This window comes from Coturnix japonica, chromosome 18 (genome assembly GCF_054131305.1).
Source record: "Coturnix japonica strain WE chromosome 18, WE-NBRP24, whole genome shotgun sequence".
NCBI lineage: Eukaryota > Metazoa > Chordata > Aves > Galliformes > Phasianidae > Coturnix > Coturnix japonica.
Genome location: NC_140680.1, coordinates 12,536,665 through 12,555,754, shown reverse-complemented (window position 1 = coordinate 12,555,754; position 19,090 = coordinate 12,536,665). Strand labels below are relative to the sequence as shown.

The 19,090-nt window shown below is 46.1% G+C and overlaps 2 protein-coding genes across 5 annotated transcripts in view; both read right to left on the bottom strand.

Moving 5' to 3' along the window:
- The window catches only part of FGF18 (fibroblast growth factor 18), a 69,657-nt gene extending 60,853 nt beyond the window's left edge, over window positions 1-8,804 (bottom strand). The window contains exons 1-4 of one of the 3 annotated variants that reach the window (XM_085518948.1): window positions 3,728-8,804; window positions 2,075-3,610; window positions 1,485-1,751; window positions 1,062-1,098 (exon numbers count right to left, since the gene is read on the bottom strand). In XM_085518948.1, the coding sequence (XP_085375074.1) occupies window positions 1,062-1,098; window positions 1,485-1,516 (69 nt within the window). In that variant the 5' untranslated portion in view covers window positions 1,517-1,751; window positions 2,075-3,610; window positions 3,728-8,804. Of the gene's footprint in view, window positions 1-1,061; window positions 1,099-1,484; window positions 1,752-2,074 lie in introns of all 3 variants that reach the window. The other 2 variants (XM_085518947.1, XM_085518949.1) reach the window with 2 other exon arrangements.
- NPM1 (nucleophosmin 1) lies at window positions 8,449-18,767 on the bottom strand. Of its 2 annotated transcripts, XM_015876350.3 has the most exons (11): window positions 18,637-18,767; window positions 18,090-18,169; window positions 15,270-15,389; window positions 14,632-14,725; window positions 14,283-14,386; window positions 13,787-13,848; window positions 13,352-13,406; window positions 12,166-12,255; window positions 11,501-11,602; window positions 9,775-9,849; window positions 8,449-8,807 (listed from the first exon to the last, which is right to left on the bottom strand). In XM_015876350.3, exons 1-11 carry the CDS (start codon window positions 18,698-18,700, stop codon window positions 8,769-8,771), a joined length of 885 nt encoding a protein of 294 aa, XP_015731836.2. In that variant the 5' UTR covers window positions 18,701-18,767; the 3' UTR covers window positions 8,449-8,768. The 2 variants fall into 2 exon arrangements, with proteins under 2 accessions (XP_015731836.2, XP_085375076.1); XM_085518950.1 differs by lacking the exons at window positions 8,449-8,807; window positions 9,775-9,849; window positions 11,501-11,602 and having other exon boundaries at window positions 12,209-13,048; window positions 13,256-13,406.
- Window positions 18,768-19,090: the final 323 nt, after the last annotated feature.

The window sequence follows — 19,090 nt, the reverse complement described above, 5'->3', positions numbered from 1 at the left end:
TTTTAAGGCTGCTGAAGTAAGAGATCAGATTTTAGCAAGTGCTTTCCAGGCAGCAGGCCAAAACTTTTTCTGATTCACTAAAAGCACCGAAGGGAGGGGGAGAGGGAGGGGGCCGGGGTTGATTAACTTCAGTTACCACACAATCACAGAAAAATGTCTCCCGCTGCAGCGGGTGCCATCGCAGCCGGGATTCCTCAGGTCCAGGAATAAAACAACAACAACAAAACGTACCGGAGAGCTGTGATTTACAGCTGCGGTCTGAGCGACGCAGGGGCTGCGCTGGTGGTTCACCCGGGGGAGTCGTGATTTTTCAGAAGGGATGAGGAGAAGAATAAGTAGATGCGTTCGGAGGAGGGGAACAGAGGATGGGGCTGTTGGGTTGGGCCTGACCGTAGGGACGCAGCCCCTCGCAAGGCACTGACAGCACCACCCCTGGCTGCAGAGCACCAGCAGGTGCAGCAGGGCCAACACAGGGTTGGGTGGCACTGAGCAGGCAGCAGGGCTGTGGCACCTGCTGTGCCCGTCTGCACTGGGGTCCCGCACAGACACATACGTCACTGGGGGTCCCACAGACACAGCAATGGGGATCCCCCTGGATGTGGCACTGGGGGATTGTGGCAGTGGAAGCCCCAACCCACGGTGCCCCACCAGCAGCTGCCTTCTGCCCAGGCAGGATCAAAGGCAGCAGCAGGCTTGGACGCCTTCCTCCAGAATAAAGGGGAGGGAGCACTCAGCCTCCTCCTGGCTTAGGCACGCCGTGTTTTGCAAAGTATCGTTTTTTGGGAGTTAAATCCCTATAAAATAAAGAAAAAAACCACCAAAACAAAACCAAACCAGGAGCAGGAGAACGTCTGCAGCTCCAATACAAGTGCATCCCTCCGCACCCAGCACAGCGCTGCCTCCCGGACCCCGCGGGCGGAGCAACCGGACCGGGATCCGCGCAACCGGAGGGCGAAGCGCAGCGCGGAGGTGAGGGGAGAGCCGGGGTCAGAACAGCCTTTGTTACTTTATCTCTTTTAAACAACCAAAAAGCGAAAGAGGACAAGAAAAGGACAACGTACCTGTACCTGAAAGCACAGCAGCAGGAAATGTAAACATCTGGAGAGGAGAAAGGGAAAAAAAAAGGCAACAAAAGATCAGACGATGCGGTGCAATGCTTACGGTCGCGTTTGGGTTTGGGGTTTTTTTTTATGCTATATATTTTTTTCTCGCTTTGTTTTTCTTTGCGATTATTTAAGCGGCGCAGATCGGCGCTGCGCTCAACGAAGGGACTCCGGCTCCCCCGCTCCCACCTGGCTGCAGGCAAAAACGCAACCGGAGCCTCCGAGATGAAAGTTTCCCAAATAGAACCAAGAAAAACAAGAATAATTAAAAAAAAAATGATAATAATTAAAAAGAAAGGGGTAATAATAATAATTTAAAAAAAAAAAAAAAAAAGCAGAAGGAAAAAAAAATAAAATACGTATATATGCCATAATCCTTACAGGCAAGTGCAGGCGGAGAGCAGTGAATACATCGCTGGGCGAGGAGTGTTGCTCAGTGCTGCCCGTAGCGCCGTGCAGTCCCCCGGCGCTGAGCTGACATGGGCGCGCTCCGATCGCCGCGCTCCGTTCCGCACCGCTCCGCGCTGCTCCGCGCCCCGGGAAGTTGTGGTCCCGCCCGCCGTGCCTGCGCCGAGTGACTCGCTTAGGCATCAGCTCTCCTCTCCCCCTGTCTCTCCTCCTCCTCCTCCTCTCCCTCTCTCTCTCCGCCTTTGGGGGGGATGAAGGTGCTTATTGTCAGTAACTTCCGATCATCAGCCCCGTGCCCCCCCCCCCCCCCACCCCAAGGCCGGCCCCGCGCCCGGCACTGCGCTCCGCGGCCGCGCAGCGGGAGGGGGCAGAGCGGAGAAATGAAAAAAAAAAAATAAAAAGGAAAAAAAAAAAAAAAAAGAAAAAAAAAAAAGGAAAAAAAAAAAGAGAGAGAAAGACACGGCGATAACCACAACGGCCCAGGGGCCAGCGGGGCCGCGCCCCCCGCCCAGCAATGCGGGCAGCCCGGGGGGAGGATTAGGGGGGGACGGGGGGTTTCTTACCTCGGGCGGGCGGAGCGCGGCGCGTCCCGAAGAGCCCCGGGCGGGCGGGCGGCAGCGTCACCCCCGCTGCCCTCGGTGCGGCTCCCCCCAGGCTGCGGCCCCCGCATCTCCCCCGCTCCCGGCCGGGTCCCGCTGCCGGCTGAGCCCCGCGCATCGCTCGCCCCGCGGCCGCGCTGCATCCCGCTCCGCTCCGCACGGCTCGCCTGCCCTCCAGCGGCCGCTCCGCCGCACAGCAGCCGGCACCACACGCCCTCCTCGCCTTTCTGAGCTCTTATTCTATATACAAACACGCTCCTGGTTGCTTTTCTTTCCTTTTCTTTTTTTTTCTTCGGAATAAATGAAAATAATCACACTTTGGGATCTCGCGGTGAGTGCCTGCCTGCCTCAGAGAGCTCGTTTCGAGCAGACAAAGAGCCGGGAACTGCAAACCTCCGGCATATTCTGAGTCTCAGAAGAGAGCCTAACGTCAGTTAACACCTTATTAAGTGAGAACATAACCATAGCTCATAACCGCCAGCTTTCCAAACACTCGAGTAACAGTGCACGTCAGCACACACACCCATGGGGACAGCCCGCTCCCTGCAGCATCTTCAGAGACGCCCTTCAGAGCACAGCACCGCACAGTGCTGTCCCACCTGTAGCTCAGTGAATAAGTCTGAAAGCAACGACAGAGCTTCTTCAGCATCCTCCCAAGTTAGCCAGGAAAATATTCCCTGCTTGCTCTTTAACAACAGCTGGGCCTCAACACACTGCCTTGCACCCCCATCAGGTATTTCTTCCCCACTCTCACTCTACTGAAGGCACAAGCATGGCCCTGTTAACCCAATGGGAAATGCAGAGCCCGGTACAGGGAACAGTTCATGGGATGCTGCCCTAGAGCTGCTGGGGTGGCCCTGAGCCCCATAAGTTGGGTAGCATAGCACAGCACAGGCTGAGCCCCCCCCAGAAGCATTGAGCTCTGTCTGCACCGCCCTGCAGCACCACAGTGCTGTCACTGAGCTGAGTGTTTGCAAAAGTGAAATTCACTCCTTCCTTCTGGACCACAGAAACCCCAAATCGCTCACATGCGGCACAACACAGCTCCCCTCCCTGCCCTGCCTTTCTGAGGGTGAGCAGCCACATGTGGGCAGAGGGGATTTAGCACAGCTCATGACCCAGCGGGAAGGGATGCAAAGAGGGACGTCGCCTTTGCTGCCAGCAGCTCCCCACAGGGCTTCACCAGGTTGGGCAAAGTGGTGATGGTGGAGCCTCACACCTCTGGGTGCCAAAGCCAAAGTGCCAGGGGGGCACAGAGAGAAGTGACCCCCATCCCATGGACCCCTCATGCACTGAGAGCTGCCAGGAGCACAGGGCTGGAGGTGGCAGGGAGCACACAGCGGGGTTTGGGTTTAAAAGCTGAAGATATTCCAGTTAAAATCAGAAACATGGTGTTTACTTCAAGAAGATCCACGTTTTCTGCCTTAGGAGTGTGACAAATCTTCCTTCAGTCTTATGATCCCAATGGAGAATAACACAGCGCATCCCTGGCAAGCAGCCCTGCACAGAGAACAGAAAAGGTGGAAAAAACAAACCACCACTTGGTACAGGGCAAGGAATGAATGCATCACACTGTGTGTATATACACAGACAGAAAGGGCAGCTCCCTGCCCCTACCTGCTTCCTTCACAGAAGGCCTCTCTTGGATCCAGTGAGCACCTCAGCTCACTCTGGTGGTTCCAAGGTGCAGATTTGGGCACAGCAGCTCCTGACAGCTCTCATCACTTTACCTTGAAGCAGTGCATCTCAATGAGATGAGCCAGGCAATGGGGGGGGCACAGTGCGAGAGCTGCTGTTTGCCAGAAGGGCTCAGAATAACCCCAGTGTGCCCAGGAGGACCCGAGCCCAGCACTGTGATGCTCAGTCATCACAGGAGGAAGGCAGGGCACAGCTTCAGCTGGGAGTGAAAACCCAGGGGCCCAAAGCACACGGCCACACACAGGAGCTTTGCACGTGGACACAGACCTATAGGCCTGGAGTGATTCTGGGGGGCAAGAATGGTCAGATCTCTGCAGACATCCCCACACAAACCATGGGAAATTGCAGCCTTTGCACTGCACTAAATCCTAGGGCTTGGCTCCTCGCATTTATATTCCTCCATGGTTTCATTTTTCCCTTAAAAAAAAAAAAAAATCACTAGCTGTTAAGCTTCAAAACTTAATATTTCCTTAACTCGGAGCTTTTCAGCTCAACAGCTCTTAAACATAAACCTCTTTAACAGAGGTCCCCTGAATTAAGCTGTCTCCAGCAAGTCCCCACCTCAAGCCCAGCCCTGGAGCCCCCTCCTCTGGGTGGGGATCCGTCCCTGCTGAACCTCAGGGCAGGGCTGCACATGAAGGTCACACAACCATGTTTGGTGTGTGTCAACCCAGAGCAACACACACATAATATGGAGCAACCTTGGAGGAGCTCATGGTGGGCTTCAGGACAGAGCAATCAATCAACCCCCTTGGTGGGAACACCTCACAGCCCTGTTACCTCTGCAGCTCTTCACCCCTCATAATAACAGCAACAGGGCAAACTCCAGCACTTTAAACTCCTTTCCATGCTCCTTTGCTCTTCCTTTCCTGTTCTTCTGGCTTGGACTTGGATAGCTCATAGGTGTAGTACAATGGAAGAATGTTTCTGAAGAAAGAAAGCAAGGACCACAAAACTCATCCCAAAACAACCAACCAACCACAGCCCATGCACGCAATTAGGAGCATTAAGCTGTCTCTGCACAGGCATTTATACCATCGTAATTAACATGTAATATATATTTTTTTTCACTTACTCATTTCAATCCAAATAAAGCATGGCTCAAATCCTCTCTTAAAAGAGCCACTCGTATGACATGCAACTGACACCAAAGAGCTGATCCAATGGGACACATGGGATTGCTTCCAAAAGCATCAATACAGGCTAAAGGAAAAGCAAAAAGCAGCAGGTACAGCCCAGGATTGCCCCCATTGAGAAGGGATGAGGCCAGCTCTCAGCCCAACCCATTCCCCTGCACCCAGCCATGCAAACTCTGCTCCCCCTTCCATCAGAACACAGTCAGGACTCCGAGCAACCCCTAATGAATACCAGATCACAAAACCTCCAGCCTCACTCAACGCAACGAGCTGTGTGTGCTGCTGCTTGCCAGGACCTACTGCCCATTAGACCGAGCCAGGGAATAAAGGCACTCCATTGAACGCTGAGCTCCAAACCACCAAATTCATTTGCAGCTTCGGTTATGACATTTCTCAAGTAGGATCCAGTCTTCCTTTGGGGCAACGCTAAGAGGAATCTATATCTGCTTGTTCCGCAGGGAACAAGGGAAGGGAAAGCTGGGAGAGGTTGGCTGCCAGTCAGTAACGGTCTGTTGGAAGGACAGGACATGGCCTGGGGCATTTGGTAGAATTACCAGAGGAGGGGAGGACACAGAGTGCTCCAACACGAACACCGCCCCAAGGGATCGTCTGGGTGGCGAAGAGCCCAGAACCACCACCCATCCCAGCCTTGTTTTCCATTACCTCAGCCCACACACGCTCCCTTCCAGTCATGCCGGTGTTGGGCCTCCCCAAAGGCTGCAACTGGTGCTGGTGAAGCCAAACCCTGTGCCAGTCACATCTCTCCAGCTCTGAGACTCTCCATGCTCCACTTTGGCTATTTAATTTTACAGGACCAAACAGAAACCCAAGAGAGAGTTAAGGAAAACAAATTCACTTTTCTTGAGCAATGCAAGGAAGAAGACAAATCAAGACCTGAAATTGAGAGATGCTGTTTCGCTGCAGGACAGCATCCTTCTTACCATCACTTCCTCTCAAGTCGGATGCCCAGGCTTGGAGATATCCAGTCTGGAGAGAGAACAGACATGGGGACCAGCTGCAGCCAGCAGCATTGGTTGGGGCACAGGAGGCACTGGCACTGCTGCATGGGTACCAAGATCTGCTCTGCCAGGGTAGGGACAAGAAAACACATCATTCTTTTCTTGCTGCATCTCTGCATTCTCAAACAGGTCACCCTCCAAGGACCAGAGCCATGCAGGCTCTCGTAGTGCAAAACACCAATTTCCACCAAAACATGAGTTTTACTGCAATTACGTTTTAAGGGCAACACGCTGTAGTCAAGAAGCAGGCCAAGTCAGGTTTGGGGATGGATGGAGCACTGCCACGCAGCAACAGGCCAGATGGGGCACGGGCAGCACATAGCCACCAATTGCTGCTCACTGCTGGAGCTGCAAGACTATTAATCGGTTAAAAAAAGAAAGAAACAAACAGAATAAGCCAACTTATAAGCTCATTACAATTACCATTTTTATGCTATGATGCAGATAGATGCCTCATGGTAGCCTGATGATTTGGCATTACGCTGTACTTTGGCTATAGTATGGGTACACACCTCCCCATTAGAACCACCCATACAAGCTCCACCATCCCGCTGTCAAACACGGCTGTGGCCATTAACACCCTGCTTTAGGCAGTGACTTGTAGACACACAACACACACCCTGGGTCTTCTCTTTAAGGCTTCATACTCAGAATATTTCATTGCCTGGACAACCTCACACTCACATTACTGCACCATTTCCACATCTCAGGCAAAATGGAGGGCAGTTTTCCTAACCTGAGCCCATCGATTCTATTTCACTAAGGAAATTTGCGCTCACTCATAGATATGACAGCACCTGTTGACATAACCCCACAGGAAGACACATTTCAAACCCTCACACTTCCATTTAATACGCTGCTCTTTAAGGGAAGCTTAAATGCAATCTCTGACACTGGACCTGCACTGTCAATACCCTACCATGCTTTATTTTCTCCAAGGGGAAACATTTGATTCTAGAGAGTTGCACTGGATTCCATCACATCCATCATCTCCACTAGAGTCCAACTTGTTTTAGCAGCGAACTTGTTAAATAAATAAAATTGTAACATTTCCACATATTAAAAAGCACATTCCACTTTCAGAACAACTCCAGCAGCCTCTATGGGTGATGCCATGACCAGCAAGCACAAGACATGGTGGGCTTTTTGGTTTAATCTGGTACAAAGGAAACCAAAGTTTCCTTCTAAACAACTTCGCACATCCTTCATGCAGGTTAAAACAAACCCTCCAACCTCCAACAAGCTGCTTCAGCGCCTTCCAGGTCTCAAGACTCGTGCTGAGAAAAAGAGGAAAGTCAGTTGCATTAACTCACACACATCAAGGGTTAAATCAAGTTTAATTGTTACAACTGTTTCAACATTTATTAGCGTTGTTTTGGTCTTCATAGCATTACTGCAGTTACTACACAGAGAGAGCATTCAAGCACCTGAAGCAATACAGCATTTAGACAAGAGCTTTGAGAACAAGTTCAGTGCCAGGTATATCATCCACGCTTGCTTTCCTCCCTTCACATACCACTGACTTCATACCCTGGCATTTGAACCTCATATAGCAACTGAACATAGACCAACGAGTTACTTTAAAATGATCCTTTTAGTATCACTGCTAGGCAATCAATAAAAATAACATAGCTAATAAGGCTCCATTTCGTCATCCCGGGCATACTGAAGAACAATTACTGCTTAGTAAGCATCGTGTTTACTCTGAGAATTAATTGCCTCCAAAGATCAGTGTAAGAACTGAACATGCTTTGCCCCATTTAAATAGGAGGATTAAGTTTCAATGTGGACAACCATTATCTGGAGTGCTTCGGAGAATGATCTGAGGAACTGTGATGCAGACTACCTGCCCATCTGAGCTTTTGGGATTTGCAGTCTTCAATCTTCAAAGACCAGAGGATTAACTCTCCGTTATTCCCAGGAATTTCTCCATGGGCCACTGATCCCCCTCATTGTGAGCTCCTTGGGCACATCCTTCAGCATTCAAGCTTACACTCCCCTCCACAAAACCCTTAGCCCAGTCATTGCGACAACCTCAGAGACTGCAGCCCCTCAGAGTCACAGCACTGCCAGCAGTTCCCAAATCAAAAGTATTACATTTTACAAGCAGAGTCACAAACCCTACAAACTTAGCTGTTAGAATGAAACCATAAACCAAAAGGCAATGAAGCGGGTCAGAAACTGAGATGCAGGAAGGGCTGTTGTATGCAATTACATAATTAGTGGTCTCTTCCAGACAAGAATAAAGTCCCGCTTACCACTAAGCCTTCTCACTATGAGCCATTTGCTCAGTAGCTGCGGAGCTCACGGAATTGGGGTATGGCTGTTCTTAAAGCTGACAACATGACCGAGACCGATGTGTAGTTGCTAAAGAGAAGCAGCTCAAATAGTTAGCAGTAGCTCCTACGAGAACTTAAAAGCCCTGTTATCTCCTGGGTTTGGTATGCAGCCTACCCCCAACCCATAAAGAAAGAAACGATAATACTTTATTAAAATACTAAATTTTATTATTTTGTTTTCCACGTACATTTAGTCTTCCCACCATTTCCATTTGTCTGACCACCACCACCACACCACCATGCCTTATCAAAACATTCCATACATACTTAAAATGAAGCTGAGGGTGGAGTCCCGTCTTTTAAAAACTAAACAGGCATTTTGGACAACACATTCTTGGCAAGGTAATCTGGATGACATTTATCAGACACTGTAGGGAAAGCTCTTTCAGCATTTGTAAAAAGAACAGCCAAATAACGGTTACAGAAGTAAGACTGCAGACTTTAACAAACTGTTTAAATGGTTCTCTTACAGAGTCTGTCTCCATTGCCAGAGAGCTTGAATGACCTGGAAGTGTACACAAATGGTTAGAAACTGAAATCTATTTCTTGTTGTGGTTTTTATTTTTCACCCGCTTTGCTATATTGACATTCAATGACCAAAAAAACCCCACATTTCTTTCAGAGGAAACTAAGCTGAAAGCAACACATCGGATCCTTCTGCTAGAAGGCTGTTATTCGCTTCAATCACAATAATAAAAATTCAGTGAAGGTAAGTGAGAGGATGGGTGTGGACCAGCTAGGCAAATATTGGCTGAACTCTGCCTACCCTGGCTAATGTCAGACTCACTCCAGTAGCTGAGGCTAACTGCTTTTAAGCGCTCTTTCAAGAACCTATCAATTTGCCTATCAGACACGTTTACTCTGAACCACCGAAGGAAGCAGGAAAGCGTAAGGAATTCTGTCACTGGAAGAGAAGTTTTCAACTTACAGGAATTTCTGTAGGGAAATCTAAGACGCTTTTTAGCCCAGTACAAGTTGAGTAATAACTAATACAGAAGCTTGCTTCCTGATACCACCTTTTGGCTTGCCCTCTTACAAGAGTTCAGTTGACTTTGGGAGAAAACGCGGCGAGAAAGCCATAATCTCAATTGCAAAACAGTTCCCCCTCCCAGACACCCTCCCCAACAAAAGGCTGAGCGGCAGACTGGCCTAGGTGGCCAACTTCAGCAGCAAGGAAAACCACAGCTCATTTCCTTCACCAATACGGTGCCAAAAGGAAAATTCTGTGGGTTCGGTAAGCAAGAGATAATTTACCAACCATATAAAAGCTGGAAAAATGTAATAAAATATTAACTTTCTCATCTTAGCCAACTAAACCCTTAAAACCGTTCCCATTTAATTTGAAGCATTGTTCGTGGTTTGTAACCCTTTGAAAGAGTCCAAAGCTTGTAAAGATTAAGAAGTGGAAAAGAATCCCTAGGTTAGGTTATAAAAGGCTTTGGGTTTTATCAGGTTTCAATAAATCCAGTTACCTTTTGGTCCTCCGTCCTGAAGCAATTCTTAACATAGTTGGCAAATTTGGGCTCCAGCTTCGGAAGGGAACAACCCTATTTTGAAAAAAAGCAAGCTTTATTGGAATGATGCAACAAGCCGCATACGCTCCACAGCTCTGCTGAAGCTTCAACCTTCTGCAACGCAAGTGGAATTTTACTGAACTCACCTTGCCAGGTCCAAAAGCTAAAGGTTTAAGTTTGCTTTTCTATGGCACCCAGGTATTTCTCAAAGCACTGTGCCTGCACTGAAATGCCTGGACAGGCATCTTCACTCATGTTATCTGGATGATGCCTTACCCCTGCAATCTACTGGTTTCATTTGCTTGCTGATATCTGCTTAATATTTACTAAAGAAAACCTTCTTTATGACATTAATAAAACAATGGAAGCTGTTCTTTAAGCTGTTAACTCACTGGCTGTTACAGCTAAACGCCACACTGCATTTTGCATAGAGATAAACACCATCTTAAAAAACATGAAATCTCAAGGAACCACCCCAGCACCCATCTGTACCAAGAGGTTAACCTGACCTCAAAAACATCTGTCAGCATCAGGTTCACCACATAAGGATCCGCATGTCTGTCCTGATAGAAGCACCACCCATCCATCCTTGCTCACTCTGCACCCCTCTGTACACTAAAATAATTTTTGCTGCATTTTGCATTAGTGGGACAAAACTGCCTTAAAACTTCAGGAATCTAAACACAAGATAAGCCTAATCCTACCAGCATTCACAGGTTGCTCAGAGAAGGTACAGATACCCCAATGCCTGGAAGCATCCAAGGCCAGGCAGGATGGGGCTTGGAACAACTGCTCTAATGGAAGTCATCCCTACTCACACACAGCACAAGGGCTGAAACTATCCCAACCATTCCATGATAGTGAATCTCTGGGTGACTTGTCAGCATAAGGAGGACACAGCTCATCTCAAATCACAAAAAAAAACCTCTCTCCATTCACTGACATCACTGTAGGTTTCAGCTTTATTCAAAAACAGCTTTCCAAACGTCTTGTTCAGTCACCAAAGGACACATGATTTTTATGCAGTTCTAAGTTACTGAAGTAAAAAACCACAGCTGGTGATGTCAGGTCCTCACCTCCAGCTGTTCTGCAGTAAAGGTTTGTCTGCAGTGAACCTACATAGCACACAGGTATCTAGACTTGGCTTATGGGAAAAGAACTGCTGATTCTTACCACACTTTTTACTCAAGCAACTTATTGACAGAGCACTTCTATCCAAACACAGCTTTAATCACAAGCATCTATCTCCCCCTTCTGGAAGTTACAGAGCCTTACATGCCTCTGGATATCAACTCTGTATACTGCTGGAGGACAAAGCAATTCCAAGCATGCTAAGAACTCCTCCTTACTCTAGCTGCCCCAAACACAAGACATTAATACTATTTTGTACCACTAGAGTAAACATCACCCCAAGTGATTACTGTGCTCCACTTTTATCCTGCAGCCTCACACTGAGTCAGCAAATACAAAACTAATAACTACTACTGGTAAAATATTTTTCCCCACTTTCTCACAAGCAGAGGCTTATTCTAAATCACCTTTCTTTCACTTCTGGGTGTCAATACTAATTTATCAATATACACTAAGTTAAGAGCACAGCAAGCAGTAACATGCAGTTCTCAAAACCATTCTTCTGCTGCTGGAAGTGTTAAAAATAAGGCTGATCACAGTTGAACAAACTCACCTTGTCTACGGAGGCTTGCATTTTTGCTTTGATCTCCTCTAACGACAGAGGAACTTTGGGTGTTTTTGGAGTTAGAGTTTTGTCCTTCTTGGAATCTGGAGTCTGAAAATTATTCATTTTGTTAGAGACCACATACAAAGCTGCATACAGAGTTATGCATAAAACAAGCTTTCTGAAAACAGAAATACTGGGAAACCTACTGTAGAGTTGATCTTCAATACAAGAAGCAGCTAATAATTATCATAATTATCTTGAACTATTTCTATGGACGTGTCCACACTGCTTTTTCTTCAAGCAGAAACGAAACTGAAACCAGCCCAAACATTCCCTGATTTAGAGCTCCCTCCACAACTACAGCCAAGTTTGATTCACAACTTGGAAAGGCACGCACTGACTGTGCTTTTCAGATGCCATGCTTGTACCCATCATCCCACTCTAATTTGTGTATTGACCTTGTTTGAGTAGATGCAGAAAAACTACCAGACATCTAACCTTCACAAAGGACAAATACTGAGTTTCATGGGGTATATGAAGCAAGGAAGTAACAGGTTTCTGAAGGCACATGAAGCATGCTAACTTGATGATTAACACATTAAGTTTCTGCTAGGCAAGGAAACCAGCTTCCAGAGCAACACAATCATTTCACTCATTTTAATTCCACTCACTTTTGTTTTAGATGCTGGTGTGGACGGCTTTGAGTCTTTTCCATTTTGCTTTGCTTTCTGTGCATTTTTTCCTGCTGGCTCCCGGGCAGGCTGCAAAGAAAGTATTCCAAACAATTTGCCATGAAAACACAATACTGCTATGGGTGCTAACAACACTGAAAAGCCTGTGACAAATAAACACTATTTAGCCTCAAGTTTTTGCATGAGGTCTCATTCCCCATGTAGTGTGTTCAGTGCCCATTAATTAAGCGGAAATTAGAAACAACAGTGAATTACATATGAAAAGACAGCCTGCTTGCTGCTTCAGCACCGCAGAGAACAATTAAGTTTTGCTACAAGGCCATAGACAGGACTATTTCCCTCATTTATATCCTAGATTCTCTAGTATTTTATACAGAAATCTACTCTGGGATTGTGGAAGAGCAATGCCACATGCATATCTATGAACCACATTCCTGTGTTCCTATTTAAACCAAAGGTCCATTTCACTCAGTGATTAGATGACTGGAAAAACCTGATACATTAACTGTTCCGTCCCTAAGAAAGCTGTTATTTTAATACAAATTCAAGCCGATACATACACGTTCAAATAAAGCATTAAATCTCTGCAGCTGTGAAGTTGTTTTGTTTTATTTTTACCACCAGATGGCACTGAAGGGCAGACAACTTTGAATACCAGGCATCTAAACACCCTTCCCATAGGCTCACACATTTTATACCCTTTCTTACCCAAAGTCCTGTCACTACCATCACCTTTATCAGACTGAAACAGCAAGGCATAATCCATGTGTAGGAACAAATATGTGCTTGATGCCCAACACCCATACATAAAGCTACCACAGCCTACTGCACATGGCACACAGGTGGTTAAGAACCACTCAGCCTCCCTTCCATACCAGTGTAGATACAACAGAGCTTGTTTCCATGTCCTGCCAGAGTTTCTTTATATACATCAAGCTAATTAAAAAGCATCCCTTTCACACACACCTTTCCCAATCTCCCTCTTCAGGGTCTTCAGGTTAACCCTCAAACATCACTCAAAACAAAGACAGTCATTAAACACCTATTAAAAGGGTTAAGCAGCATAAGCACTTGCCACTCCTGGCTGAATAAAGAGCTCTAAGACTGCTCTTCACAGGTGAAAAGGGTCACATGTATTATTCAAAATAACAAATGGACCACTTACTTTCTTCATTGGTGTTTTAATCTCTTCCTCATCATCATCCAAGTCGTCTTCATCACTACAATTAGAAATTTGTCATTCACCATAAACTGTTTTAACAGGTAACATGCTGCTAAGTAAAATACTCTACTTACCAACGGTGCAGTTAAATATACTGCCTTCTACTTCAATGCTCAAGGTGCAAACCTTACAGTTATCAATACTACAATAAGGAAATCCTAAATCTATAGAAAGTTACCAAACTACACAAGGCTGATTTTCCCAACCCAAAATTACATCTTTGAGTAACACTAATTTAAATTATATTTGGAAATAAATTTAAGCTAATTCTTTTCCTATAGTGAAGGCCAAGAAGCACCTTGCTCACTTAATACCTATAGATACATCACACAACTCATACTCCAAGTGATGCCTCTATTTCAAAACAAAAATACATACTCATCATCATCATCCTCATCTTCATCGTCGTCCTCATCATCTTCTGATAATTTTGCTTTTTTCTTGGAAAAAGAAATAGTATGTTAAGTATCAATACCATATTAAGCCTTAAAAGTCAGCAACCTCTTCTTCCACGTAATTTCTGTCCTAAGAACAATTTATCTAAAAAATTAACACACAGAGCTGCCCAATCAAATGCTATGAAACAGCAAGAATGGCCACATCAATCCTTTATGCTATACCAGTGTCTGAACAGTATACTGAAAGAGTTTGAGTTTAAGTGCAGTTACTGCAGTGGTCAAAGTAACCTTTAAATTAGCCCATCCAGCTTTGGAAACAAGCTGTATTTAACAGCACTTTTCTAAGTTAGTACCTGTCAAGACCCATGTACAAAGCAAACCTCTCCAACACTAATTTAATAACTAACTGCTCACTTCCAAGGCAGAATGAATACACTGAAGCAAAACAGAACTATGCAATCTGACTGGGAGTGTACCTGTGGTGTTTTAGCTCCTCCTCCACTTGCTGGTCTCTTTGTAGAAGCATTCACGATTTTTGTATCCTCTTCCTCATCCTCTGATTCTGGTTCTTCCTCTAATGCTGATAAAATGATGGCAATGTTTAAAACATCCACCTTGTTAACAATAGCATAAGCAAGATGACACCACTCAAGCTCACAGATCCTCAGGCAGCAGTGGGAACTTCCCAATACCGATGCCTCCTTATAAATAACAGACTGCTTTAGCATCAGTGACATGCAGGTTTATTACATTGAGTTGTAAAAATCCCTTTGTTTTGCAAATGAATGAATAGTTTTGAACATCAGTAACCAGAGCAATACATACCTACAAGATGCTGACCACTGACATAAACAGGGCCCGAACCACATTTCAACCTCAAAACAACTGGTGGTGTGATCTCAAATCCACCTAGTGAAACCTAAGGGAGAAAAGCAAAGTGTGTGCAACAGGTAATCCATCCAAACTACACCAACATCTGGAGATTAATAACTTAACACACCAGCCACACTCTTCAAGCTGAGAGAATATTCCAGAAGCATTTGGAATTAGTTCAGGGTCAAATTGCAGCAATAGCACTGTTTTTAAAACATGGCGATGGTGTATCATAATCAAAACATGCTTTTTAAAGCCAGACCAATCCACAATTGTCTTTGCATGTGGGTGCATCTATATGTGATTGTGTAGGACAACATGTAAAATTAGTACAATATATTAGTAAAATGTAGTATTTTTAAAATGTGTAAATTGACTCAAAGCCTGTCAATTGCCTGTGACTACAGCAAGCCAAGAAAAAAAAATATATATAGATAGATAGATAGATTTAACTTGTATTCACTACATCTGTGAATCCACTAAGCACTATGACAGATCAATACAATTTGGGCAGCCTAAACCCTCTTCTAATATACCCACCTCACCTGAGACCCAATTTGTAATAGACTGTTCCAAGTCCATTTACTTACTGTAGGCTGCACAGACATTTTCAGAGATGCCAGTACTACTTTAGTAGGGTTGCCTTCGTAGTCCAGTGCTTCTGCTTCTACAACATGTAATTCGTCTTTGGCTCCAGGCCCTAATGTAACCTGTGAAGTAAAGAACAGTGCACATCCTAAGAACACTCTTCAGTATCTGAAGTCCTTTAAATTGTGTTTGCAGTTCTGCACACAAAGATTGACATTTGTATCTGCGAATACTAATAGCTGAGTCACACTCCTCCCCAAAACCACCACCTCTCTTCCCATAGCACTCGCATGTACAGTGTGTGATTCCAGACAATTGGTGTAGTGAACTTAGACTTATTGCTTTCAAGGAGGAGGGGGTGTCAGTGACAAGTCCAGACAGCACCGTAACAGGCCCATGTGACGAAGCACACATACATGGCTACAGGAAGATAAAACAGCTGCTATTATTACCAGAGAAACACAGCCTCGATACTTTTCCCTTCCTTTACAGCTACTTCTCTGTCAAGTTCTCACTGCAACACCACACTGTGTTGTTTACTTTAAGTTCAAGGAGAGTTTAAGTCTCGGCGCTGCTGAGTTTAGAGCTTTTCTTTTAGGCACGAGCCTTCTGCATTAACCCACCAAGTACTGAGCGCTGTCATCCTAGTGCATCTCAGACTCAAGTACCTTGATTCCTTACACCACATACAAGACAGGCACGTTCCAATAACTTGAAAATTGTAGCTTGAAGGTAGCAAACAAGTGACAGACATAAACCAGGCCAGAAATTCCAGTTTTCTGAACCTCTGGCATCTGAGTCAGAGTTATATGCAAGTCCTCTGAAAACCAAGAACTTCCTCAAGTACTACAATTATCTCTGAGGCAAGCAAACATGGCTTACTGCATCCCTTCCCAACAGCCATGAGAAGAAAGCTTCTCACTCTTCATGAATTAAGTGTGTAAGCACTTCACACAGACAGTGGCATGCTCAAGCTTCCATTCCCTATGAAATGTGTTTTAAGCAAGTGATCACAATCTAGGCAAAGCACATCAAATGAAGACTAAGAAACAGGATGTAGGCTCCACTACATGAGGCAATGTTTTATCATGTGAATTAGAAGCAGTGATATTGGTGCTCTGATCTCACCTCTCAAATGGATCCGCACTACAATCAATCACTCAGCTGGTGGGACTGCCCACTAGGATGAGAATTTCATTTTAAAGCATGTCCTCCCTGCCCACAGCTACCTACCCCTGCCATCTATACCAGTTCAACCAATATTATAGTAACTAAGATACAATTCTTTACTGAGTGGCTGGCAGGCATCCATTTACATGTCTTGCCTTCTACAACAAAGGTAGACTAAACAATAAGGGGAACAAGGCAGCAACCACTCCACTAGCTAAGTGAGCCCAAAGATAAAAGTTAACCCTCATACAACTTTCTACCTCTACACACATCAGTGCTCCTCCCCTTTCACTTTCATCCTTCTTTGTCCTCACTTCCCCTCCCTCCCCAGCACAATTTGAGACAGGGACTTAAATGACACGTGTCTACCTTTATTCATTTAGACTTTCATCCTGAGCACAGACACAGTGTTTACAAGAGTCATGCTTTATCTTCCAGAACCTCCTTACCCTGCTTAATAAGCCATCTCTTCCTTGTAGATTCTTTTAAGAGATGCCAAGCTTACGTCATTACTAACCTGTTATTTCAATCCCCATCATTCCTTTTGGTCATCTTTTTAGTTTAAAAATCATGCTGCTGAATAAGACTTTTTTTTCCCCACACTGGCCTAAAACTACATTCTGCTAAGCATAGAATCTGCTCCATGCTCAATGAAGACCCCCCAGTCCATCAGGAGATGCTACAGCTCACTTCTAAAGTGAGAATCTTTAGACAAATCCACACAACTGAAGTATCACCATGTGACAATTCTTACTTTGTTACAGCCATACAGGTATGAGAACCACCTGCATCAACCTTCTCAAAGAACTTCCCTCAAAACAAACTCTAAAGGGCCGACAATTGTGTCTAAATTGCACGTTGTCAAGTCCAGACTGTAATATCCGTGAAACAAAAGGGTGAAGACGTGACTCACACAACTAATGTTGAAGTGAAAGCATCCTAAGTATCGTTCTGATAAGGCTGTGCATTGAACAACATTAACATCCAAATCTCCTGCAAGGAGCAATTCTCACTTCTAGCTTTATTTTTTCTTTTACATTAAGGTGTAACCTTCATGTTTAAATATAAGTGAAAATGCAGAGGCACCACGACTTCCTTGGCTGGGAGCTACAAACTCATTGCATGTTAAGTTGCATCACCTTGTATTAGTGATGAGGAAAACAACACAAGCATGCTCAGCCTTGAGCCAAGGCCCCAAAATGCTGCGCCCTGCTCAATGCCACAGGCCCCAAAAAGATCCAAGTCCACACATTATTAGCAGTTTGTGGGGAAAAAAGCCCAGAAATTACAACTGGGGAGTATATGAAAGATCCATTTCAAAGTAAAGTTCCTGTGCTCTGCTGCAATGTGCCCTCTATGATTAATCTAAGTCTTCCCCTCCTCGTGCTCCTGGAACAACTGAATATTGCACTCAATGTCAGCTCCCACCATTAATTCCTTCCAGTAAGCATTTATTAACTCACTGGAAATAGATTACCATTTTTTCAAGCTTGTATTACTTGTAATAGTCCACAAAACATCGGTGCTTATTCAAAGATAAATCAGTTCAATGCAATGAGTTTACACACCACACCGGGCTCCTCGCAGCAGTTACACGCTACTCGAAAACCCCACCTCAGAACTCGAAAAGTAGCAAAACAAAAGCTACTTACCGTTCTCAAGGACAACTGATGCTCGTTCTCTTCATCATCTACTTTGAACTGATACTCCTTCTCCGCTTTAAGCTCACAGCCTGTAATGAAGAGTGAGCAGACGACAGAGAACGATGAGCCTCATGGCCAACCTCCCCCGTTACTCCATAGCCCCAACGTTTAGGACACATCCACGTTTAGGACACGTGCTGTGTTAGGCCCAGACCTACGACCGACCACGCGGCCGCTCTATATGCCGCTCCCCTCCCGGTACAGGCCGCATCTCCCCCCTCCCACATGCTCCATGTGTGCTGCAATGGCCGCAGGTCCCCGCACGCCGCTCCACGTGCTCAGGGTCTGAGGAACAAAAGGGCCGCATCGCCACCACATACGGAGCGGAACCGGAGCGGCCCAACGCTCAGCGCTGCCCCGCGGCCTCCTCCGCCTCTTCGGCCTCCTCCCACCCCAATGAGGCCCAACGGGAGCCCCCTCAGGCCTAAAGCCCAACCAACCGCCTCCACAGCGCCCCACAGCCCCCAGTACGGCCGAGGGGAGCCGATCCCGTTACCGAAGAGGAAGGTCTGCGGGCGCAGCGGCCCCATGCTCTCCATATCCATAGCGCTGTCCTCCATGTTCTCGGCCTGGTCTCTCGGCTGGATCTGGGCACGATGCGGCGCGGCGGGCAGACAAGCACTAAAGGAAGCCCCGCGCCCGCCCCCCTCCTATATATAGCCCGCGTGTTCTCGCGAGATCTCCGGCCGTGGAGGAGGGTCGTGGTTGTGGGTGATGTAAACGGGGCGGGCACAAAATGGAGGCGGTGTGTGGGATGTGATGTCATCCCATTCATTTCCAACGTGTCCTTCGTGCTCCTCATCCCTGTGTTCGTGTTCTAACAGTACCAACCGGTCCCGTTACCAAATCCCGTTAGCAAATCCCGTTACCGAGATGTACAAATGCAGTGCTTTGTGCTGGGACTGCTAAAACACCACAAATGTGGTGTGAATGAGGATTAATTCATTAGG